The 24,571-nt window shown below is 53.4% G+C and overlaps 6 protein-coding genes and 1 pseudogene across 7 annotated transcripts, besides 1 other annotated feature; 3 read left to right on the top strand and 4 right to left on the bottom strand.

Annotated features, from left to right (window-relative positions):
- Positions 1-203: 203 nt before the first annotated feature.
- On the bottom strand, positions 204-1,263 carry NCS57_00897800 (annotated as a pseudogene). Its single transcript has 2 exons — positions 632-1,263; positions 204-585 (listed from the first exon to the last, which is right to left on the bottom strand).
- Positions 204-1,263: a sequence feature.
- A 944-nt stretch (positions 1,264-2,207) lies between these two features.
- On the top strand, positions 2,208-4,101 carry NCS57_00897700 (ATP-dependent RNA helicase DBP3; the record flags this gene model as incomplete). Its single annotated transcript, XM_053058772.1, has 3 exons — positions 2,208-3,740; positions 3,787-3,899; positions 3,948-4,101. The coding sequence occupies 3 exons, from the start codon at positions 2,208-2,210 to the stop codon at positions 4,099-4,101; spliced, it is 1,800 nt and encodes a 599-aa protein (XP_052912603.1).
- A 17-nt stretch (positions 4,102-4,118) lies between these two features.
- NCS57_00897600 (Oligosaccharide translocation protein RFT1) lies at positions 4,119-5,857 on the bottom strand (the record flags this gene model as incomplete). Its single annotated transcript, XM_053058771.1, has 2 exons — positions 4,119-4,191; positions 4,245-5,857. The coding sequence occupies 2 exons, from the start codon at positions 5,855-5,857 to the stop codon at positions 4,119-4,121; spliced, it is 1,686 nt and encodes a 561-aa protein (XP_052912602.1).
- Positions 5,858-7,696: 1,839 nt separating this feature from the next.
- On the top strand, positions 7,697-10,606 carry NCS57_00897500 (uncharacterized protein; the record flags this gene model as incomplete). The annotated part of the gene is made up of 4 exons (XM_053058770.1): positions 7,697-8,309; positions 8,357-9,573; positions 9,622-9,888; positions 9,935-10,606. The coding sequence occupies 4 exons, from the start codon at positions 7,697-7,699 to the stop codon at positions 10,604-10,606; spliced, it is 2,769 nt and encodes a 922-aa protein (XP_052912601.1).
- Positions 10,607-13,034: 2,428 nt separating this feature from the next.
- Positions 13,035-13,853, bottom strand: NCS57_00897400 (uncharacterized protein; the record flags this gene model as incomplete). Its single annotated transcript, XM_053058769.1, has 1 exon — positions 13,035-13,853. One exon carries the CDS (start codon positions 13,851-13,853, stop codon positions 13,035-13,037), a length of 819 nt encoding a protein of 272 aa, XP_052912600.1.
- Positions 13,854-17,835: 3,982 nt separating this feature from the next.
- NCS57_00897300 (MFS domain-containing protein) lies at positions 17,836-19,601 on the top strand (the record flags this gene model as incomplete). Its single annotated transcript, XM_053058768.1, has 4 exons — positions 17,836-17,942; positions 17,993-18,318; positions 18,367-18,827; positions 18,876-19,601. The coding sequence occupies 4 exons, from the start codon at positions 17,836-17,838 to the stop codon at positions 19,599-19,601; spliced, it is 1,620 nt and encodes a 539-aa protein (XP_052912599.1).
- Positions 19,602-19,745: 144 nt separating this feature from the next.
- On the bottom strand, positions 19,746-22,712 carry NCS57_00897200 (Calpain catalytic domain-containing protein; the record flags this gene model as incomplete). Its single annotated transcript, XM_053058767.1, has 5 exons — positions 19,746-21,334; positions 21,385-21,592; positions 21,644-21,940; positions 21,990-22,504; positions 22,553-22,712. 5 exons carry the CDS (start codon positions 22,710-22,712, stop codon positions 19,746-19,748), a joined length of 2,769 nt encoding a protein of 922 aa, XP_052912598.1.
- Positions 22,713-24,571: the final 1,859 nt, after the last annotated feature.

Genomic DNA, 24,571 nt, shown 5'->3' with positions numbered 1-24,571 from the left:
GGTATCGACGGCGTTTAGCTGGGCGATTTCTGGCTGATGACGGCGGGTTGGAGTTTGGAGATGGTCGGTTTTGTTTACTTGCGGTTGCGGGGTGGAAAAGGGACTGGATGGTCTGTGCGGCGGGGTTCACCGAGCTCACCGAGATTCACCTTGAAACAGGAGACATGGTATGAATGTGAGTTTGAACCATTACAATTGCAGCATTAATTCGACCTGGCGGAGTAGTATACGCTAGGGGGCCATTGAGGGATCTGCGGCCAGTCGTAATAATCATACCCATATTCACCATAATGGTACCGGTCATAGTACTCCATCGGATCAATACTGCTAGTTGCAACAGAAGTCGACCAAGAATCATCCCAGTCCTGCTCTTGGTTTGTGTCGCGGATAACCCACAGGGCCCAGGACCTGAAAAACAGTCCGATGCTAAGGAAGAAGGGGATTAATTGCGCCAGCGTCTCAAATTCACTAACATTGTCGATGTGATTCCAGTATATGGGAAGCTCGATGGCGAGAACCAAAAGGGTAAAGACAAAAAGGCCTGATACTAAGCGCAGAATGCGAAGACGCTTGACGTGCTTTCTTCTAGGGACGGTTAGTAGGCTGAGTTTTGAAGTATGGATATCCCCACCTGATCCTCCGTTGAGCTGTGCTCGAAGTGTCCGGAGCATCGCAGCATGAGCCCAGAAAGATGAAACCCGCGAGCATGGCAAGGATGCCAATGTAAAATATGGCACTTGCAATGACATAACCCCTATTCTCCAAGTCCACCTTTCCAAGCACGAAGACAACCTCCCAACAGTCACGATCCAGCCGCGGCAGAAACGTCGTATAATACCATGCCCCCATGGCTGTGTTGCCCGCCAGGATGGTCAGCGTCATCAAATTGTAAAACACCCCATGATCCTCCTGTGACAGGAAGAAGGGGTCTAGATGAGGCTGACATCTTGTGAGCAGCTGCCAGGTGCGCAACGGAATGAGAAACAGGAAGAAGCCCATGGCGAAGAGAAGAAGGAAGTACACGTCGAGAGGATAGAGTTTGCCCTGGGCCGCGCCAATTATGAGGGCTATCAGTGCCGCAGCAGAAGAGAATACGCTGACGAAGCGCATGTCTGTGAGGTGTTCTTCCGAGAGGAGCTCGATTATGAGGGAGCCGAGCCATTGGATATAGAATGCAGTGCGGATGCCGACGCCATATAGTTCTGGTCGGCCTGGAAGCAAGCAAAGATTTGAACTATTCTCATCCATGGGATATGAAGAGTAGCTGCATCAATTTGAGACAAAGAACCCAGACCGGGGTGTAGATCTCCGGTAAGGGTTGGGGTCTGGTATACACTTGTATGTTATCTTCCGCTTTGGCGGCATATCGCTAGCTCTCAGACGCCTTGAAATTATGCAAAGCGCAAGATAGACATGTGCATGGCAGCTTCCACGACTGACGGGCCGATGCGATTCAGAGGTAGTCCGACACTAGATGCCAATAGAGCACTTGCTCGCGAGAGGCGTACATGAACAACTGCAGCGCCATCGCCTGGTGGGGCCAGATTCTCTAGAACCGAGCTCCTTGGTCAAGGTGGATGAAGGCCCAGAGCCTTGATACTGACCATCTCGTTAACAAAGCGGGCGAAGGTCTGCCGTTCCCAGAGTCGACGTTCCAGCGGGAAGATGCATCCACGGAGAGGCCTTGTGACAGCTCCCTAGGTATGACACCATGCCATTCTCGGGTACCGACTGAAGTGACAGATACGGGGCATTGTTACGCATTCGAGAGCCCCAGAGTTGCGGATTCTCGTCGTTGAAGTTGTAGGTTCCTAGACTCAAGACACAACAGGGCACACGTGTCGCGGAGTGCGTGAACTGTGAACCCAAGCCGGTCGCGTCGTGGGGTACGATGAGCGTAGAGCAAGGAAACCGATGTAGCATCAATGAGAACAGGCAAGTCTTTTCTTGGACAAGTCAATGATGTCTGGCTATTCTTCTCGACATCTAAGTCTGGCACTCCGGGAGAGGAAGACGGCACGGAGGTACGTACCTGTCCGATCGGCGGTGGAAAGTGGGCCCAGATAACGGTTCGCTTATCGATAAGAAACTTTTTTTCTGCCGCTCCAAGAACAATCCCACGCAGTTTTTCGCGGCGCATCCTTCTCTGCGACAACTCGACCGCCTTTCAATAGATTCCTCCACCAAAGGAATTCCCCTCTTTAACAATGGCTGCAACAAAGCATCTCCTCGCCGAGAGCGAGGAAAACGGCGTCGACCGCCCCTCCAAGAAGACCAAGATCGCCGACGCCGACGAGAAGGCCCGCTTGAAGAAGGAGAAGAAGGAACGCAAGGAGAAGAAGAGGGAGAAGAAGCGCAAGGCCGAGGAGACCGCCGAGTCTAGCGCTGAGAAGGTTGACGACTCTGAGGCTGAGCGCGCTGCTGAGAAGGAGCGCAAGAAGGCCAAGAAGGAGAAGAAGAAGGAGAAGAAGCTCAAGGCTGCTGAGGCTGAGGCCGAGGAGTCTGCTGAGCAGAATGGCGATGTCTCTGAGGAGGCGCCCAAGGAGAAGAAGTCTAAGAAGGACAAGAAGAAGTCCAAGTCTTCTTCTGTTTCGAATGGCGACGCCCCCGTCAATGGCGCCTACTCCCAGACTATCAGCCTCTCCAGCGTTCCCCAAGCCGACATTGACAACTTCCTCTCCACCAACCAGATCGTCATCACCGACCCCAAGTCCGAAACTGTCTCCCTCCGACCTGTCCTGGAGTTCCACCACCTCCCCGCCACGAACCTCCTCGAGAAGAAGCCTTCGCCTTTCGCCAATTATAAGGCCCCCACCCCCATTCAGGCCGCCTCATGGCCCTTCACCCTGTCTGCCCGTGACGTGATAGGAGTCGCTGAGACGGGTTCCGGCAAGACGATGGCCTTTGCGCTGCCTTGTGTTGAGGCTGTTTCGGCAATTAGCGGAAAGAGCACCAAGGCGGTTGTTGTCTCGCCCACGCGAGAGCTTGCTATGCAGACCCATACCCAGATGGCTCAGGTCGCTGCTCTGAACGGTCTCAAGTGCGTGTGTCTCTTTGGAGGCGCTTCCAAGGATGACCAGCGTGCGCAGCTTCGCCGTGGTGCTGACATCATTGTTGCTACTCCTGGACGTCTCAAGGACTTTATGTCTGATGACACCGTGGATCTTAGCCAAGCCGCCTTTGTCGTCCTCGATGAGGCTGACCGTATGCTTGACAAGGGTTTCGAGGAGGACATTAAGCAGATTCTGGGTAGCTGCCCCCCTCGTGAGCAGCGTCAGACTCTCATGTTCACTGCGACATGGCCCCAGTCTGTGCAGTCCCTTGCTTCATCTTTTATGGTCAGCCCCGTCAAGATCACCATTGGATCCAGCGGCAAGGAGACAGCGGGCGGCGCTGTCGAGTTGCAAGCCAACTCACGAATCTCACAAACCGTCGAGGTTCTTGAGCCCAGGGAGAAGGAGTTCCGGCTGCTGCAGCTCCTCAAGGAGCACCAGCAGGGCAAGCAGAAGAACGACCGCATCCTGGTGTTCTGTCTGTACAAGAAGGAGGCCACCCGTGTGGAGAACTTCCTGAGCCGCAAGGGAGTTCGCGTTTGTGGCATTCACGGCGATCTGCGACAGGAGCAGCGGACAAAGAGTCTCGAGGCGTTCAAGACTGGCGTGACTCCTGTTCTTGTTGCTACTGATGTTGCGGCCCGTGGTCTGGATATCCCCGAGGTCAAGCTGGTTATCAATGTTACAGTACGTTTTCTTTTTATACGGCTGCCAGCGGTTCTAACAGTTCTAGTTCCCCTTGACTATCGAAGATTACGTCCACCGTATTGGACGAACTGGCCGAGCTGGCAAGACTGGTCAGGCCATCACCTTCTTCACAGTGGAGGACAAGTCGCACTCTGGCTCGTAAGTATATGTACCCTCACGCACCGACCGGTGACTTACACTCTATAGCCTTGTCAACATCCTCCGAGGTGCCAACCAGCCTGTGCCCGAGGACCTTCTCAAGTTCGGAACCACCGTCAAGAAGAAGGCTCACGACATGTACGGCGCCTTCTTCAAGGACGTCGACATGAACCAAAAGGCCACCAAGATCACGTTTGATTAAGTTTATTTACGGAGCAACTATTGTTTGGCGGCTTTGCGACCACGGATAGAGTGCAGACACTCGAGGATAAAACGGCGCTCAAAGAACAAACTGCGATGATTAGATGTGTCCAAAAGTGTTTTTCGTATGAGTTGTAGACGTACATGAGGAGCAATAATGGGACGGCCGAGGCGGCGACCTTGATGAGAGATTTGATGGGTTGGTCCTCTGCGCTGTCGAGGACCTTGAGTTGCTTGAGAAGTATAGCTGTGGCAAGGGAGAAGGTCACTGAACCCTCCGGGAGCAATGTCTTGATTTCGAAATCGGTCCCGTGTTTCTTGAATAATCGCTTGATAAATGCGCCGCTCCAGACGATGCGGCATGCCATGTTGATGATATTGGCTACCACGAGACCGATGGCACCGAGAGGGAATACCCACATGAAGAGGAATGCTGAGGCTGCAAAGGCGACGGAGAAAGCGCCCATCCAACCAGATTGCTGGTGAACCTCTGCTTCTGTGGCGACGGATGCCACGAATGACTCTGTGAGGCCGTTGAGGGCGAGGAAGGGGATGTAGAAGCAGTATGCTGCGAGTACGTCGCCAGCCCCTGAGCCGATCCATCGCTTACCGGCCACGATGGCGAGGAGAGGAGGAGCGGCGAAGGGTCCGATGTTGATGATTATAGATGAGAGAAGGATGTAGAGTCGGAGGAGAGTCCGTAGGTTTTGCTTTGCTTCATTCACAGCTGGTGAGGGCTTTGCAGATTGCTTTTCACCATCTCCACCGGAAGGGCTTGCTGCAGGAGACGACAAGAGGCGAGAAAAGTAACTGCGGCTGCTTTCCTCGACCGGCTGAAAGAGTAGACGCGCTAGAAGACCGCCATAGTTGTTGGCGAGGGCATATGCACCTTGAACCTCGGCAGTGGCGAGCAGAGAGACGAGGAACGTGTCGCCTTGTGTTAGGAGATGCTTCACCACGCTCTGAGCCATCATGCTCCCAGCAAGACTCATAGTTTGCCGGTCAAAGTAGGATCCCAAGAAGCGACCATCCTTGGTTGAAACAGCCTTGGGGAGAATAGAGAAGCCGATCGTAGAGGCGAGTTGATATCCAGAGATGAGATAGACAAGGAGTAGAGATGCACCATAAGTCATCTGGCCGAGGGCGAAAGGCAGAACACCAATATCTTTCTGCTGCTTTGATGCCCAGACTGCAGAGGTGAAAACAACAATGCATCGTAGAAACGTTGCGATGGACTCTGCGGCAGCTCGCGTGCCAAATTGGAGACGCATCTGCATGAGGACAAAGCAAGGCTCAGAGAGCAGCTCAACCATTGCCGCCAGACCGTAGAGATACAGCGACTCGACGAGATACGGCGTCGAAACAGCTGCACCGCTTGGAAACGCGAGATACATCCATCCCAGGACGAGGCTGACAACGCTTCCTAGGCCAATGGCGAGATATCCGAGGTTCACGACAGCCTGGCTCTCCACCCTCGCTGCGTCACTGCTTTTCGTGGTGTTTCCCACTGTGCCTTGCCGTTGAATAGCCACGCGGAGACTCTCGCGGGCGAAGAAGAGAACAGAGAGGTAGTAGACCTCCAGCTGCGTGGATAGACCTAGGAGTGGCGCAGTGAGGTAGCGCAGGAGGAGCTGGTTGGCGACAAAGGTGATGAGGCGCGATGCAAGCTGGAGGATGATGAGGAGGGAAGCGCCCTTGAGCATAGAGGCGCTCTGAGGGGGTGAGCCCGCGTCTTGAGGCTTTGGAGATGGTGACATCTTGGGCCTGGGGTGAGAGGTGGCCGTGATGATGAGTTGAGGTTCGATGTCTTGAACACGTGGAGGCGGGATGGCGGATCCATGGTGTTTTGGGGCTTCAGTGGGTGACCGCTAATTTACAGTGCTTCTGCTTCTAACTTTTAGTGGGCTGCCAATAGATCCATGTCCGTCCGACTCGTCCATGTTTCAACCTCGACCATGATGGGTATAATCTATAAACGTTCTCTCATTGGCCTCTAGTTTTCATTGACATGAGATAGCTCTGTCAGTGTGGTTCAAAGATACTTAAAGCATCCTCATAAGCCAAAATTCAGGTGACATGCGTCTGTCTTGACAACCCGGGCGGATTAAACGAACTGTTGGGTTACACGATACCTTTGTGCTTCAGCTGGTCACCCAAGGAAGGCATCGCCGGTGCAATGGATTGATATGTACGGGCTTGTGCCTACGGGACTTTTGTCAGTTGAGTTCCAATAATGTTGCAATCACTCCGAGGTAGAGAGTTTCATAGGCTCCAGCGGTCTATCGCGTGTGGCTTACGCCATGCATTGAGGCTCAACGCTCACGGGGGATAGAGGGCCCATTTCCTGGCCTCACTACAGGGATTGGCTTGACTTCAAGTATTAATTCCTAGTCGCATGTTTCTCTCACATAGTATCTGCCTGATAACGAAGCACAAGTTAGGACTCACCTGACGAAGCCGATCAGACTACCAATGTTCAAAGAACAGCAGAGTCAAAGCCCCTCTCGCTTCTGGTTAAGCGTGTTTGCTGTTGGGAGACGTCAGACTCTGAAGGATCGGCGGTCTAAGCCATGATTTCCGTTCTTGGGGGCGGAAACTCCATAAATAGCACTCGACAACGCCACAGAAGCTATCGAATCGACTAATGGATTGAGGAATTTGGGACTTTATCATGTCTCGTGACGTATTGATCTAGATTATCTAGACGCGTTGATGATTATGAAACAAAAAAGGACCCTTGAGCTGGGGGAAAAACACCAAAGCTGACGAGGTGAGATGAACATGGATCGTCGGTGCGTGTCAGCGGCGATCCACCCTCTCGGGAACGATGGGCATCTTTTTACAAACGGAAATGGTCAGCGAGGATGAAGCAGATGGTCTCTTATTGTCTTGAATACCCCGGGTAAGGTTTGTGTGGTGCAACATAGGCTGAAACTCATCGTCATGAACCCATGATTGAGATCGGCATATTATCGACTTGACCTTAAGAACTTCTTCTTTCTGTGATGCTGTGCCTGTCTATTGGAATGAATTCGATCCTATACTAAAGGCAAACAAGCAAAAAAAATTATCTATTTTTATATATCCTTCCATTCGCCTCTCGTCACGCACCTCAGCCTCTTTCTTTGTTAACCACCAAACCCACAACACGGAAACTCAGCCTTACAAGTCCCCCATGGTCTCAAACCCCTGTCCAAGTCCCTGCCATTTCCATTCCTAGACATCTTTACTCAGCAAATCCTTCCTCCGCCCCAGAACTTGATTCGTTGAATGTGTGCGACGAAAGCGGGCTTGTCAGAGTTCCCTTGCAGTAAAGACCAAGAGCTTGGGGCAAGACATTGTGTTTCTGTTTCCCTCATCCGTCGTCTTTTCCTTTCACACTCCCTTCTTGTTCCCATTCCTTCGAGTTGCGCGGTCACCCCCTGCTTGCGCCACACTTCTAACAAACTGAATTGAGCGAACCATCGAATCCCTGCGATTCTCACACCCATCGCAAAAGAAGTCTGACATGGGGCCAACGCCTCAGCTTCGACTCGACTCATCTGGCGAAACTTGATGTGTGTTTGTAACAAAAAGAGGGCCTACTCTCTCTCACAATGGCCGATCCTTCAAGGCCTCTCACCTCTCCCGACGACACCGTCTCCCCATCACTGTCGTCAGCTTCGAGGAGGGTGGCGTCCCCGAGACAGGCGGCTCTGAATCTGTTTCGCGGAAACAGTGGATATCAGCGCATGCCCTCCGGCGGTGACCACGAGATGGTCGATCTCGACGATTCCGGCCCCTCGTCATACGCATCCGGACTCGGCATCTCAATGAGACCGGGCCCGCCTCCGGCTTCAAGATCAAGTCCACCAGAGACACCTCGTTCGCACCACGGTCTTCTTGGTTCAACTTCTTCAGCAGTCGCTTCACCGAATTATCCTCCAGAACCATATCTAAGTCCCAATATGGCGAGGACCAGCAATCAGCAAGGCACGCCGGAGCCATTTTCTGAGATTTGGACTCCAGCTGTGCCTCACCCTGCTTCATCACTCGGTGGAAATCCGACAGAGGAATCTCATAATCTCAAGGATTCACCTAATACACAGGCCCGTGGTTTCAACTCACCGTCTTCAAACTTGGATGGGAAAAGCACGCCGACTGTTGTAGGACCGAGGGGAGAGGTGATAGATGACGACTTTGATGACGATACGTTTTATAAGAAATTCGGTAAGAGAGATTCAAGTGTTGCGCTCACACAAAGCTCACCTTAATAGGCGAACCTCCAAGTCACTGCTCCTCTGACCAAGACATTCACCAAAGCAGAACAAGATGGCTCTCCATTACGATCTACGTTCTTTCCTTATACTCAACCGTCATGAGCGGTATCTGGCTCGTCACAGCTATTGTACAGCCTCGATGGGGTCACGGCATCTCGTCAAAACATGGCCTTGTGCCCTCGACAGCGACAACAGTTGCCGCGCTTCTTGCAAAAACGATCGAAATGTCTTTTGTGACAGTCTTTGTCTCCTGCCTGGGTCAAGTTCTCACACGGAGGGCGTTTATCCGCAAGGCTCAAGGAATGACCCTCGCAGAAATGACAATGCGGAATTGGGTCATTCAACCAGGCTCTCTGATCACTCACTTTGAAACCCTCCCTTCGTCGTCCATGACCATCCTCGGCATGCTGTCCCTGACTGCCACGTTCGCAGCAGCCTTCTACACCACCGCCTCCGACGCCATGGTCTCCCCCAAGCTCAAGTCCGGAGGCTGGGAAACTAAGGAGCTTTCGGGCTATGTGCGCGCGTCGTATGCCAACGCACAATACGTCTCTCACGACTGTCCCTACCTCTTTAATATTGACAAGACCGACATCCACGCGGCCGAGTCGTGTATGAATGTGCAGTTTTCGGGCCAGTCGTATCGCAACCTCTTGAATTTTATGGGCACTTGGACAAACATCAACCAGAACAGTACCAGCGTTGGAAATGACCTATCGAAGCGACCGACGGGTACGACGCTTCTCTTTGACAACACTACCATGATGTCGACCTGGATTGAGAAGGAGCACAGCAATGTGACGGCGCAGTACGAGGAGACAGGGCGAATCATTAATAATGTCACACTCGCTCTGCCTCACCCTGGCGTCTACGGCGCTGCGACCCTGCCGAAGAATGGCATCCTTCAGCCAGATGACCTCGCCGGGGTTGGAGAATACGCTGTCCGAGCTGGAGTCGTCTCACCTTCTGTCAACGTTCTGTGTGTCGACGCGGACAAGAAGGATCTTGCTCCGCTCGTCTATACGGAATGGCCCAACGCCCTGGTCAACAGGACGGATATGGGCGATCAAGTTACGGGATGGGATGGCTGGGCTGGCGAAGTGCCTCAACCGACCAAGAAGGGAGGAAAGCCGGAATATCTCAACCGAACAGTGCTTGACGATATCTTCAAATGGGGGCCCAAGTACGAGCGAAGGCCTCCAGTGTTCCAACTTGTATGTTGCTGTCTTCTCTGCATAGTATCAATTGGCTAACAGCTGCAGTACCCCTACGACTATAACCTTCTCTCCAACGGAACCGTTTTCGAAGCTGACGCCATCTACATGCTGGGCAAGTCGGCCGGAAACAAGAACTACACACTCTGCCAGCTGCGCTCCTGGGTCTCTCCCAACTGTTCGACACAATTCAACATCTCTGGCACAGCTGGAGCTAACATGGAGGCGCACTGCGAGGATAACGAGGACGAAAATGCCTATCGGCGATCATTCCCGCCTGACCAGGGTTGGTCTCCTCCTTCTCTGGACTGGAAGGTGAGTTATACTTGGCATGAGACATGGAAGATGCTGACAGAGACAGTGGCTCGCTGATCAATGGCGATTGTCCATGGACCTCAACGGCGGTGCCGTTAACAACAACGCTTCCAATGCCCGTATCCTGACCCAGCTTGCCCTTCGCGAACCCAAGCTCCCGTCAAACCTCCCATCGATGGCTGAAGCTGTCGCCGTCTACTCAAGCGCCCTCATCATGATTAGCGCCATCGATACCCCCTTCCGACACTACTGGGACTACAAAGCGCCCAACAACTGGGTCGAGAACGGCCCTGGGTTCCTGCAAACATTCAACGCATCGCTCATCACGCAACAGTACACGTCAGGCCACACAAACGACTGGCAAAACATCTTTTACGTAGTCCTCGTGCTCGTCTTCGCCATCAATCTCTTCTGCTTGTTCTACTTCATCATGCGGTCCGGCCTGGTGACCGACTTTACGGAGCCGCAAAACATGTTCTCGCTGGCCGTCAACAGCCCGCCGAGCTATGCGCTCAACGGCAGTTGCGGAGGAGGACCTGAGAAGAGGCATCTTGTGGTGCCGTGGAAGGTGGCATTTGCTCCAAGTGCGAACCACTACTTCTTTCAGGATACGACTGGTGGTAAGGAGCCGTCGCAAGGGTTGAGCACGGCGAGGGAGTATGGCCAGCCGAGGGCGAGCAGTTACAAGAGACTGAGTTCAAGCAAGGGATGGCTATAGGAGTTTTTCTGAGAAGCATCGTTGGGCGTTTGGGTGTTTGAACATGGTGTTGATGGGTACCTAAGGATTCAGGGTAGTCGCTGTCCGTAGCTCTCCTCGCGGAAGGTGCACCGGGACATGAATGATGGCCACTTCCTCAAGAGAACAGCTCTTGTTGCCCTTTTATTCCTGAGCTCCCCTCCTCTTCCATCTCTTGAACTTGGCTCTTTCATCAACCCAACATTCTTCATCGCTTGAACTTGATTGCTCCATCAACTCAACATCATCTCAACAGTTTCTTTCCATCACCAGAATCACAACATCATCATACATCATGTCCGACGTCCAAGGTTTCCCCCCATCCGCGAGTGATTACATCCTGTCCGAGGACATGTTCATCCCCGACGTCGCAAAGGCAACCGACCCCAAAGACCGCGCCAGGCGCCAACGATCTGTGCGAAGAGTCGTCAAGGCTTTTGACAGGGCCAAGCGCAGCATGTCACTCTGGAGCGTTTCGATGTTGTGGAACTACCTCCGGACTACAGATTGGGTCTGCGGCGAGAGGGATGTTTCGAAACACCCCGAAGGAAGGCTCTTGCTTGAGCAGGACGCGTCGTCAAGGTGGCCCATGGACTGGTATGGTCGCCTCTTTGTCGTTCAAGCAACCTGCCACAAGACGGACCAGCTCGAAAGGATTCACAGAGAACATGCCAGTCATTAGGGCTGCGCGTACCACGAGGACCGGCCGTTCTACCCTGACCTCTACCATGACAACAGCAGAAATAGTCGCCGTCCTGGTTCTTCTGAATATTCTGTCGCCCTGTCTACGTGGACTCAGGACTCTTCCTATTCTATGGAACCCAACCGGGGTAGAAGTCCGCCTCGCCCCAGATCTCAGTCTCCAACTCTAGCCGACTACGACATCATAGACCCTCTGCATCTTGAAGAGGCCATGCCTCCTTCTGCCGTCAGCCAACCAACACGACCTGATCGGACCAACCCTGAGGACTCGCGTGCCCAGGTTGACCTGGTTATGTCTCCTCTCCTCAAGCAACCAACACAACCAGTTCACACGAGCCCCAAGACCTCCCCACGGCCTAATCACACTGGCCCAGCCTCGGCTTGTTCTGTCCTCAACCAACTGGCGGATCTTGTTCCCCCCCGCGATAGGTCCACAAGTCATGACAAACTTCTCCCTAAATCCCCAAGTCCGTATATGTCAGCCTCTTGTGCCGACAAGGAGTCAACCCAACCTGCTAGCACCAACCATGAGGTCCCACGTCCTGCTCAGCCCGACCTGATTACGCCTGCACAACTAGGAAATCATGATCCCTTCCAACCCTTTCTCAGTACCTTCCCGGACCTGTCTATTCCAGCCGCTCTCCACACCAACCAGTTAACGCGACCTGCTCGCAACGGCCCTGAGATCCCACGTCCTGTTCAGGGTGATCCGACTATCCCTCCTCCAAGGAGCCGAACAGCAGTTCCAACTCGCCCCATCTCCCAGGCGACTCTACGTCATGGCCACTTCAACCCAACTTTGCCCCCCTACGCTCTGCTCAACCAGCCAGCAGGTTTTCCTCCCACTGGGGGCATCATATGTCCCAACGGACACCTTCAAACTGCAATCCCAAACATGCCTCCACCAGCCTCTCACCCTGTCGACCGGCCTGCGCATGTTCGTGGCCCTCCCAGCATGGCTACAAATCCTCACACCCTACGACCACATTCTCCTCTCCATGGCCACTTGCCCGTCTTCTGGCCTGGCCGTAATACTGGACCTGTCGGTCCGGTGCTGGATGTACAATCCTGCATTATTCAGGCCACGCAAGCTGCACAACAGGCAATTGAACTTTCCCAAAGGTCACTGCATCATGTCCGGAGATTGGAACACTTTTCAAACACCATGTCGGAATATGTCCAGAATTCAGCGCTCCATGCCCGCCAGTCAAGAAACTACATGGATAAGTCTGCTGCAGTTACTCAGGGCATAAAAGAAGAGATTCGCGGATCAATGGCCAACAATGAGGCAGCCGTGACCACAGCAAACCGAGCCTTGGGTCTTGTCGAGAGACTGCGCAATGCCTTTCAACTGAGCCATGAGAATGAGGCGATGTGAAGGCGGTCTGGTCATGGGACATCAGCTATGTATAACAGTGTGGAACATTTCGGTGCATCCGAGGCCCAAGTTGGCTGGAGTGGAATGAAGTCTTTGTAAAGCGTATATTGTCATTAGCGATTTGAGTTAGGAGATTAGCCATAATGTACTGTTCGCCATGGGCCAGCGCTCATTCTATCCCGCCTTGTTTGACCTTTATGCTCCTGGAGCTCTCAGTCGCCAGCCTCGATGGCCTCTTTCCCTTTGAATCATTGTCGTAGATTCCATGCCATCAACTGCGCCTGGTAGCGCCGGCTTGTGTTCAACGCAGCTGAATTCCTCGAGGTGCTCTCAAGCAGTTCCCTGCATTGCTTGGCACGGTTGGGCCTGGGCGTGCGCCTGGTTTGTGTTGACGCTGTCGGGTCTGACTGCGTCTTGGACAACACTGGGCAGGTTGGCGGCATCGACGCGGCTGGCCTCTTGTTTGATTTCATCCTCGTTCTTTTGCGGTGGAGCTGGTTTGGCGACTTGGCCAGTTGCCTGGGCGTTCTGGGCCGGCTTCGAAGGTTGTTTGCCAGCGGGAGCACCTGCGCCTCCAGAGGGTCTCAATGGGAGGGGACCTCGATCATGTCGTGGAGCCGAGTCCATGGCATGGGTGTTGCGAGACATGGACGCCTGGTTCCCACCTTCAGACTTGACGGGGGTCTTGCCGAGGAAGAGGAGATACTCCTTGTTAGGATCGTCGATCTTGGGGTACGTGAGCTTGTCCATATTGAAGAGGACACCCCAGTGAGCAGAGAACTCATAGAGAAGTCTGACAACCCAATCCTCGGGCCCCCAGATGGCATGACAGACAAAAAGGTGAGGATAATACAACCGCCCGTGTCCGCGGGTAGGTATCAGGCCTTTGAGGCTGCGGAACAGGGCGTAGTTGGACGGGTTGCGGGCGCTTCTGATCCATTCGCCGCGGCGAATGTAGGTGTAGAGTTCCTGTCGGGTTGAGGGAGACATGGAGGATTTGATGTTTTTGTAGGCTTTGAGAACTTTTTTGACGCATTCACGGCGCCAGTTCTGGGCGCTGGGTCGAGGGGCCATCATGCCGATCTGGGGTTCGAAGTGCTTCATCGTGAGGGGTTCCTCGACGGCGGACGGGGTGTTGACCTGCACCATTGTGGGTGATGGGTGGTTGTGTCTTGATGTGTGATGTCGAGAAGGGGAGTGGGAAAGATGAGAGGTGGAGGTGATGAGGTGAATTGAAGAGAGAGAGAGAGAGAGAGAGAGAGAGAGAGAGAGAGAGAGAGAGAGATGGAAAGGGAGCTTTTGAGGTGAGTGTTCAACAGGGTCTCTGAATCATCGCCAGCTCATGCTTTTGAACGTGCAAGAGAAGATTTGAGTGAGCTTGGGCGTTGAGGCTGCCATTGACCGCATAGCATAATGTGAATCACGACTGATCCTGAGTGAGCCCCATGTTGTGCGTACCAAGATAGACCTTGGCGAGCACTTACACCAGAGTGTGCCAAGGACTTGGCAGGGCGATCACCACGCTACAGCCCGGCGAATCAGGTGTAACAAAAGCTTGAAGAAACAACGTCCAAGTATGCTCAAATGAGAAACCAAGTTCAAAGTTTGCTTGGTATCTACAAGTTGTACAAGTTCCAACTCAGGCCTGAATCGGATGCTAGCAAGGCACTTCTATGGCGTAGCTTAGCGATGAGGTCTGAGCGGGGATGGCTAAGAAACAGTAATGCAGCCCAGGGAGATCATGAAACAATCACAGCGTATGAGCATTTAGTTTGAGCTACTCATCAACTCATGCCAAGATACTGTCCCTCAAGTCGGAGCAAGCACTCCAAACTCGGGGCAGCTGAGCAACGTCGAGGACACTGCCAATGCCTCGATTTCTAGGATGACCGCATCTAGGAACGAGGGATGAGCATATTGAAGAAGAAACGACCGGGAGATTCAAGGGAGGGATGGGGCGATTTACTCCGCCACCGACAAATCGAGAGTGGCTGATGGCTGCGAATAACCTCGCCACCGCGTTCTGATTCCAAACACAAACAGCTTACCAACTGACTTGGCTCAACACCGCAGGTAAGTGACTGACAACACCAAGGACAGTGTTTAAACTCCTCTCTACTCCATACAGCCATAGCTGAGTAGTTTCCGGTGTCAAGGGAGACTTGCGATGCAATTAAGGCAAGTCAGGGGCTAGGTGCGATGCACGGCAGAGCAAAGATGAGGACAGAGCTCACATGAAGCTATCGCTCAGCAGTGGTTAACTCAAGGTCTTTGGTCAAAGAGTGAGTTGTCGTAGAGTACTGGTCCTGTTGAAAAAATCTCATCATCGGGGTGATGAAGCTGCACCGATGGTTTCACGGATGCAACGGGTGAAGCCCCTGTGACGAGAAGAACTGGATAAGTACGTGAGACTCCCAATTATCCAAGGCTTCGCCATTGTCTCCCTGGATATCACCCCAACTCCACTTCAGCTCACCAGGAGTCCCGGTCCTGTTAAAATCTCATCATCGGGGCGATGAAGCTACCCCGATGGTCTCGCGGATGGAACGGAGGAAGCTCATGTGATGAGAAGAACTTGACAAGCACGCGAGACTCTCATTCTTCAAGGCCTCGTAATTGCCTGCCTGAATACCAGCCCAAAATCCACTTCAGCTCTCCAGCAAGGGGCCGGATACCTTGACAGTCCAGACTGCGGAGTGTGGAGGTGTTGGGGATAGCGTCCGAGGCAACACCGAAGCTGTCGTCCCATTCCCATGCGCGGCTCCGCAAGCCAGCATTGCCATGATCATGTCAAGCATGACGATATGTCTTGAAACGTTTTCGAGTATCAGCTCAGTGATGGTTTGTGGTCAACGGGCCGACCTCGAGAAGGAGGGTTGGAGAACTCAACAACACCACAAGCTCCCATCATGCAAAACTTCTCCAACAGACAAGATCTAGTCTTACGGTAGGTTGCCCTCCTCAGTTTCGAGTGCCGGTCTAGACGGGCCTGACCCCACAATGCCGCCGAGCCTCAAGGACAAGGAGGTCCTTGATCGGATGGTTTGTCGAGATGTTGGTCTGCTCTTTGGAGTCTCGGAGGAGAACGGGACCGACGAGTAAGAGACTGCCATAGGCTACAAGACCCTTGCGCCCGTCGAAACGGTGCGCCCTCGGAGCCTCCGTCCACACTCGAGAGGAACAGGACAGCCGTCATTGGTGTTTGACGAGATGTCGGCCCGACAGGTGATTGGTAGGGGGTGATTTTGAGTTTCGCGATCGCCAAGTTTTCGATCCATCGTCAGAATTTTGGAGAGAATGCAACCCAACCTACAGGACTTGGAGATCCTCTTTGCTTCCCCTCTTCTTCATCTCCAGGATAATACAGGTTGCGGGGGATAAGACAGCCCATGGGGAATCAAGGTCTGGGGATGAAAGTGTCAAATGGTGTTAGTCGAGGTTAGGATGCTCCCATGATCGGGATGGCCTAGATACCATCTCGCCACTTACGCCAACACTTTTGACACTCTTACTCTCAACGGTCATGACGAAAAGGCTGCTTCGCTGGTGCTTGAAGCATCAATGTTGAAATTGGCTTCTAGAGTTCTTCGAATGTCTTGCATGCCCTGCAGATCAAACGTCTACCGTTGATCTCTGTCTCAACAATACCATTGTCTTTCTCAAAAGTAAACACAGAAGTGTCTCTTCACTGGAAAGAGTCAATCAAAGGTTAAAGTTGACGCTATGGATAAGGGTTTCTCTCGAGTACTCCAAATCAAATGCCGCCTCCCTCCCACCACAAAAAAACAAGAATCTCACACCTGATGGGTGTAGACCAACTCCCGCTGACTGGGCAGCAAAGCGCTCAACAGGGCCTGCCACACAAAAAGCTAAATAAAAAGACCTAGTGGACGTGCCGTAAAAGGGCCGAAACGGTCGTTGGTCCTCGCGCGACGCTATTCCGGAGGGTTTTGGCCTGAGCGGTTAGACTGGCATGCATACCCTCATAGGATCGCAACTAATTCATCACTTGAACGTTGGTCAAGAGCATCAAATTGCTCATGAGCGTGGCAAATCGAGTAGCTCGTAGTTCAACGCCAAGGACAAGAACTTCCCACACTTGACGATACTACAACTTGGCGTTTGCCCAGCCGGCCTGGCCCGGGGGAGGTGGGATCTCGGGAGACCCGCATCTCGCCCCGGCATCTGCTGTGTTGTGGGGATCTTCATTACATGGTCATGGGTTATCATGATGGAGATCCTGACTTGGCCTCGTGGCTAGGAGCATTCTGTTTCGTCTGCCGAGACTTTTCTGCATCCGAGTTATCCGTTCAAGGTCATGCATGGGAGCTGAGACCAAGGATCAAGCAATTCTCCTCATACATGCAAACAACACCAAGTATTGTTGAGCGTGTATTCCATTGTTTATCTCCCATATACCAAGTGTAGCATAGCACAACACCCTCTCTCTCCAAAGTAGCGAGACAATTCAACGCTCAAGACCATCAACAGCCCATTCAAAACATCAGATCAATCCTCATAGTTCACCACCGCTAGGCAATATCACGGCGAGGCGTCAAAGGAAACGCCCATGTGGAGCACTCCAAGTTGACAATGTGACACTCTCCTCACCCTTCATCCCCCACAAAACGCCTTCCCCGTATCCATCCTCTGTCAGGCCATCTCCAGGAAAAAAAAGCCAATGTCATCGGTGGCGATCCCCCAGTCCTGGTGGTGGTGCGGCTGCTCCGCATCTCCAAAATCCCATTTCCCCCTAGTCGCGGTCAGCCCGGGGTGAGTCTGGAGCTCCCCGAGCTTTAGCTTCCCCCCCCTCTTTGTTGTAAGCGATGGGGGAAATTCGTGTAGGAAACGTCATGTTGGAGTGGATTCTCTTTACTTGCAGACCGTTGGTCATCTCGCAAGCTGAACTTCAAGCCTTCGAGTTTAAAAGCACGAGCTTCCCTCCTCGAAATCATGTCTTTTTTCATCAGGCTTATACCCAATAACAATTGAGCTCTTTGCTCCTTCTCAACTTTCATAAACTCATTCGCCAAGAGTCGATCTTCATTAAGACTCAGGGGCACATCCCAAATTTCCAGCCCAAACGGCCCCTCAACACAGCTCGTCGTCGTTAGGAACAAGAGTAATCGCCATGAATACTCTTCGAAGAGCATCCCTCACCAAGCCCGAGGAGGAGGGCAAGGCATGGCCTGCCATCGCCATTGGCATGTTTGTTGCCTTTGGTGGTGTCCTCTACGGGTATGTTCATGAACCAAACTTACACATCTTCAGTAACTGACTGGACACAGCTATGATACTGGTACCATCTCTGGTATCCTTGCCATGCCCTACTGGCAACGCCTCTTCAGCACCGGTTGGAGAGATTCGGACGGCGACCTCAACATCACCACATCCCAGGAGTCTGGCATCGTCTCCATTCTCTCTGCTGGCACCTTCTTCGGCGCCCTCTCTTCTCCCTTTATGACTGATTACATCGGTCGTCGCCCCGGTTTGATGATTGCCACCTGGGTCTTCAACCTAGGTGTGGCACTTCAGACTGCTGCTACTGCTATCCCTATGTTCCTTGCTGGACGATTCTTTGCCGGCTTTGGCGTTGGTCAAATCTCAGCCATCAGTATGTCCCCATTCACTCTCAACTCACAACCTCTCTAACAAATCCCAGTCCCCCTCTACCAGTCCGAAACAGCCCCCAAGTGGATTCGCGGCGCCATCGTAGGAGCCTACCAATGGGCCATCACTATCGGTCTCCTCCTCGCCGCCATCGTCAACAACGCCACATCCAAGCGCAACGACACGGGCTCCTACCGCATCCCCATCGCCGTCCAGTTTGCCTACTCCCTCATCCTCTTTGGCGGAATGTGCATCCTCCCCGAGACGCCCCGCTTCCTCATCAAGCAAGACCGGCACGACGAGGCCGCCAAGGCCCTGGGCAGGATTCGACGACTGCCCCAGGAGCATCCTGCTATTCAGTCCGAGCTCACGGAAGTGAGGGCGAACCACGAGTATGAGAAGTCGCTTGGAAAGGCTTCTTATCTCGACTGCTTCAAGCCTCCTATTCTGAAGCGCCAGTTTACTGGTATGGCTCTGCAGGCTCTTCAGCAACTCACTGGCATCAACTTTATCGTATGTCCTCCAATTCACTTCACCTGTACATAACTAACAAGAGTTCAGTTCTACTATGGCACCAAGTACTTTGAGAACTCTGGCATCTCGAGCGGCTTCGTCATTTCCATGATCACATCAGCCATCAACGTCGCCTCTACCATCCCCGGCATGTACGCCATCGACAAATGGGGTCGTCGCCCTCTTCTCTTCTGGGGCGCCATTGGCATGTGCGTGTCCCAGTTCATCGTCGCCATGTCAGGTACATTCTCGACGGGCCAGAACGATAACGGCACAATCTTTGTCAAGAACCTCGCTGGACAAAAGGCCGCCGTGGCGTTTGTGTGCATCTACATCTTCTTCTTCGCCTCCACATGGGGCCCCCTTGCTTGGGTCGTCACCGGCGAGATCTTCCCCCTCAAGACCCGTGCCAAGTCTCTCAGTATGACTACTGCGACCAACTGGCTCCTCAACTGGGCAATTGCCTACTCAACCCCCTACCTCGTCGACTTTGGCCCCGGCAAGGCCAACCTCCAGAGCAAGATCTTCTTCATCTGGTTCGGCTGCTGCTTCATCTGCATCGCCTTTGTCTACTTCTTCATCTACGAGACCAAGGGTCTCTCCCTCGAAGAGGTCGACCAGCTCTACGACGAGGTCAGCGTGGCGCGCAAGTCCACAAAGTGGAAGCCCACGGAATCCTGGGAGCACCGCCAGAGCGTGTCTGGACCCGGTGGAAAGATGTTTGGAAATGAGCATGGCGAGGCCACGCACGATGAGAAGAACGAGACTGTTTAAGAGCATAAGCAAGAGCATACGAGTCATGTATTCATAAGTTTACCGATATCCGGCTGGGGATCGGCGAAAGCGGCCGGGAACCCCACAATACCGGCCCCACATGGCCGGAACACTGTACATATATCCCGAAATAGTCCAAATCATTTACAGCGTAAACGTCCTACGTCCCTCTCCCTTGATGAACCTGATCTTCTCCTTCTTGTCCCCAATGAGCGTAGCATCCTTGGCGCTGTCGTCCACGTCCAGAACCTTAGTGTTGCACTTTGTCGACTTGCCCTTGTTCTCCACGTCGACCTTGTCGTTGTCTTTGCCGTAGGTGATGGGTCGGATCACCTTGAGGTTGAGGGAGCTGCCGTCCTCATCGTCGTCGCCGAGGCTCTTGTGGAAGACGCGGATGCCGGCGACCACGACGGCGTTCCAGGGGTCCTTCTCGGCGTCGTCGCCTTCGTTGGTGTCAGAGTCAGAGGAGGAGTCACTGGACTCTGAGTCGGAGGGAATGTCTCCGGTGTACGCGTCGACGGCGATCTGGATTTCGCGTTCGGAAAGGTCACGGAAGGAGCCGACGCTAGAGGCGGCGCCGTCATCGGTGTCGCTCTCCTCTTCCGACTCGGACTCGGACTCCTCGGCCTTCTCCTTCTCGTCATCTCCCTCCTCCGCCTTTTCCTCGTTTTCTTCCTTCTCCTCTTCCTTGGCCTCCTCCTCGTTGTCACCCTTCTCCTCGTCCTTCTCTTCGACATCATCATCGGCAGTAGATTCGGGAGTAAGAGGCTCCTGTGGCTTCGACTCCTCTTCCTTAGACTCAACCTTCTTCTCCTCAGAGCTGGGAGTGGTCTCTACCTTCTCGGTCTTGTCGGTGGACTCGGCTTCCTTCTCTTCCTTCTCTGCGGCCTCAGCAGCAGCTTGAGCCTCCAGGGCAGCCTTCTCAGCTCGAGCAGCGGCCTTCTCAGCCTTTCGGGCCTCCTTCTTGAGCTTCTTCGCAGCCGCCTTAAGCTTGGCCTTCTCCCTCTTCTTCAGCCGCCTGTGCTCTGCCCACGCCCACTCCTTGGTGGCCAAGTAGTGGGCCGCCTCTCGGTCCTTGAGGAGCTTCTTCCTGATTCTATCCTTCTTCTTCTTCTTAAGCTCCGCCTCGTGCGCCTTGCGAGCCGCCTTCTCCTCGGGGGTTTCGACGAATCTGCCCTTGCAGTGGCCGAGGTCATAGGTGAGACCAATGCGGAGGAGCTTCTCACGGCGGGACTTGGCGTTTTGCTTGATGACCTTCTCAATGGGGAAGACTGACTCGTTGCGAGTGGCGTTGATCTTGACGCGGACTTCGTAGTCGCCAGCCTCAAGCTCAAGCTCAACGTTGGTGGATCGTGTCATCCGGTAGGGCGTCTGGCTGCGGACAACATAGTCAGACTTGCCGGCCTTGTGGACACGGAAGGTCAGCTCGAAGCGGTACTGGCCCTCGAGACCTCGGAAGTATCGGTCGTCAAGCTGAGCCAGAACAATGACAACGGGACCGGGCTTGGTGATGGTGAAGGAGAAGTGGGTGTCGTGGTAGTCGAGCGCCCAGGGGACGGAGAGAGTAGTCCAGACCTGAGTGACGCGCCACTCAGGGGTGAACAGACGGGTTCGGTCGAAGGACTGGTACTTTCTAAGAAGGTCCTCATACGAAATCCAAAAGTCTCCGTCATCACCGAAACGGTGGTCGAGCTTGGTAAGCCACTCGGGGGTCCATTCCTTGGATCCATCACCTGGGACCGTTAGCATCTTCTGGTTGCGAAGCATCGACGAGGTTACGTACTCCACGGGCCGTTCCATTCTCCCTTGCCCCAGGGGTTCTTGAGCTTGAGCAGACGCTTTCCGTCAATCTCAACAGCCTTCTGGATTGAGTAGGCGTGAAGCTCGATGATACCCTTTCGGTCACCCCAGCCAGTGCCCCAGACGCCAGTCCAGCAGCTAAAGAGGAACTCTTTGTTAACCTTGAGGAGCTCCTCATTCCAGAAGTAATCCTGTCAAATCCATTAGCTAATGTTGTTCAGATGCGTGTGCGCTGATCCTACCTTGTCCAGGATATCATTGGCAAAGAGCTCGCTGCTGACACCTCCAGTCAGATCCTCAATACCCTCACCACCATAGCCACCTTCGATGGCGGCATAGTCTCCGTGGGCCTTGGCATAGCACTTCTCCAGAAGGGGGAGCCAGGTCTCCTGGGGGTGCTGGCACTGTGCAAAGTAGAGAGAGCCACTGTTGGACTGGTAGATCCGGCGGTATGCCTCCTCTGGGTCGAGGCGTTCAACATTATCAAACAGAACTCGGTCCAGGTAACTCTCGTCATAGTCGGGCTTGGTCAGATAGAGCTAGAATATCTGTCAGTTGCTGTATCAAGCAGAAGGATGAGGCACGTACATAGTCGTCGACAATCTCCGAGATCCACTCGCCGTCCCGGTAAAAGACGAAACCATAGACACCGACAGCTTGATCATGAGCAACGCAAAGTCTCTCAATGAGACCAGGCTTGTTGCTCAGAGTGCAAAGAGCAGCCATGAGCCAGCAGTCACCATTACGGCCCTGCCTAATGTCACTGGTAGTAGGTCCGTCAATGTAGAAGCAGGGCTTGTCAAAGATGTCACCGACACGCTTGACGCTCTGAGGCTGCATGTCAAGACCTGGGGTGCAGTCCTCGACGTTTGAGAGAGACTGGAGACAGTCATTCTGGCCAAACTTGAGATCGGCCTCAATGTCAAAGTGAGGGTCGCGATACTTCTTGTTGATGCGACGACACTCCTTGACGATCTTTTCGACCTTGGCACGGCACGTGGCCGCAGCCTCTTCGTAAGAAGCATCTGTGGTGCTGGCGGTCACTCTGTTGCCTCTCTTGGCAGCAGCCTGGATGTAGGTGTTGGAGGGGATGACGGTTGTAGCTGTAGAGCATCAGTTTGCTGCTTCTCTAAAGACACAAAGATACATACCCTTGCCCGGGTTCTTGGTGGTGAATTTGCCCCAGAACTTGTCAATCACATGCTGCGGTGTAACCTTTGAGCGGTCGCCCAAGTCAGCACCAGCAGCGATCTCTGCAAAAGATCTGTTGGGTGACGATGACCTCGAAGAGGAAGAGGAGGAGGAAGACATCTTGTCCAATGTGGAGTCGACTTCCTGTTGTGTAAAGCACCAGACAAGACCTGGCGTACTAAGAGAATTAACGACACCACACAACCCTCACTTTAAAGATGAGAGTTAACTGGTGAGCTCTCAAGAGTCTGAGAAACACAAGAAACGATTAAATCCAAAAGGAAGACGCCCGCCTTTTATCCCTCTCGTATTCCCCTCTCTATCACATCCCCCGAAATGCACGCCGAGCAAGCTTGCGTTTAAGCGCCGCTTCAGCTCGTCAGCCCGTCAGCAATTCCATCAGCCGCCAGCTCATCATCCCCCGGGGGGTCTCCATTTTGATACATTGCCTCCTCCCTCACAAAAGTGCAAGGACCCCATGCGTGTCTCGGGTCTATGGTTTGTGGTCGTCCCCTACATCTGGGACTCACAAGGTCGTACAGCCACACCGGTTCCCCATCCTCAAGATGCATCTTGTAACCAGAATAGGCCGTCTCCTCCGGTGCTGCAACTGCAATGCACGAGACATGAGGCAATAGTCCTTCCCTCTCCCCAACCTCTTCACATCAGCCAGCGGCAGCGCCCGGCCCCCAACTTCTTGGCGTTTGGTCCAGATCCCCCCCTGCCACCCGTCAGCCCACCCCGGGTTAGTTTGCAGCTCTGACCTCCTCCTCCCGAAACCTCGTAGGGCTGGAGGGGGAACTTTGGTGGAGATGAAGTGGTTGGTGATCATGTTTGAGCCCGTTGCGGCTGACGACTTTTGTGACTTGGCACCATGCAAGGCCGGCCATGGCGACTATTCACGGCAGTCTTTTGTCTTGGCCCAAGTATGCAAACACTTGCTGCGGGGTTGCTGTTCGTCCTGTTTGGGCTCCATTTCGCGCTCATGCTGACGGGTAGCATTCTATCTGCATCCTGATCCAACCACGACTGGGGCAAACAGATGCCGTCTCTAGTCGTATTTTCAAACATGACTGCATTCGCAATGTGTAACACAGCTGCACATGGTCACCTCTACCCTTCAGACGCTTGATAGGCTGTAGTCATCCATACAACTACTTCAGCTACATGCTCTGTCTGTCTGCCCAGGTGTAGGGCACAATCTATCCCTTTTCAACTATCCATTGCGGTCTTCGGAATCAACTCCGAAGCCTGTTGCACAACCCGAATAGTCACGGTTCATGCTGTCTGGGCCGCCGTCACCCTTGTGACACAGGTAAGGTGTTTCAACAACCGACTGCTCTGAGCAAACGGAGCTGTTTGATGAGCCTTGGGGTCCATCGTGCCGTCCGCTGCAAGGTTATTACCAAGGCGTTCAGCTCATGCCGGAGGCAGCACTCAACAGACGCATGTTTGTTCACTGTGATACCTCATCACATGGCACCCCCTAGATATTCTCCAGGGACAGTCCTCTTGATTACCAGCAACACACAATCTGTACTAACCTCATAACCCCGCCGATCGCAGCCCATTTGAGAAAACCTGACCTGAGCCCGAGCTCGTTTCCATTCATGCATTAGCATACAGTACTGTTAGCCTGTCCTGTCCAGTCCAGTCCTTACTCCAGAAAGAAACAAAAACAGTTTGCCATCCCAACGCCGTTCCGTTGTACAATACCAACATCGTAACACCTCATCTCATCTCATCTCATCTCATGTCTTCTTTGCTTGCTGATGCCACTTCGCTTCATTTTTGGTAATGCTTGTGTATCAAATCGTTCGTTTACAACTCTGCCGCAACCACAACTTCACCCCCAACCATCAGACCCACGCTCAACCTCAACCGCAGCCACAACCACAACCACCACATCTAGACAGCCGTTCAAAGACGAGGGGTCTGGGGACACCTTCACGCTCCCAAGGCTCCCCACCATGACTTCT

Source organism: Fusarium keratoplasticum, chromosome 6 (assembly GCF_025433545.1).
Source record: "Fusarium keratoplasticum isolate Fu6.1 chromosome 6, whole genome shotgun sequence".
Lineage (NCBI taxonomy): Eukaryota > Fungi > Ascomycota > Sordariomycetes > Hypocreales > Nectriaceae > Fusarium > Fusarium keratoplasticum.
The sequence above is the reverse complement of the archived record's forward strand: the minus strand, read 5'-3'. Positions and strand labels throughout refer to the sequence as shown.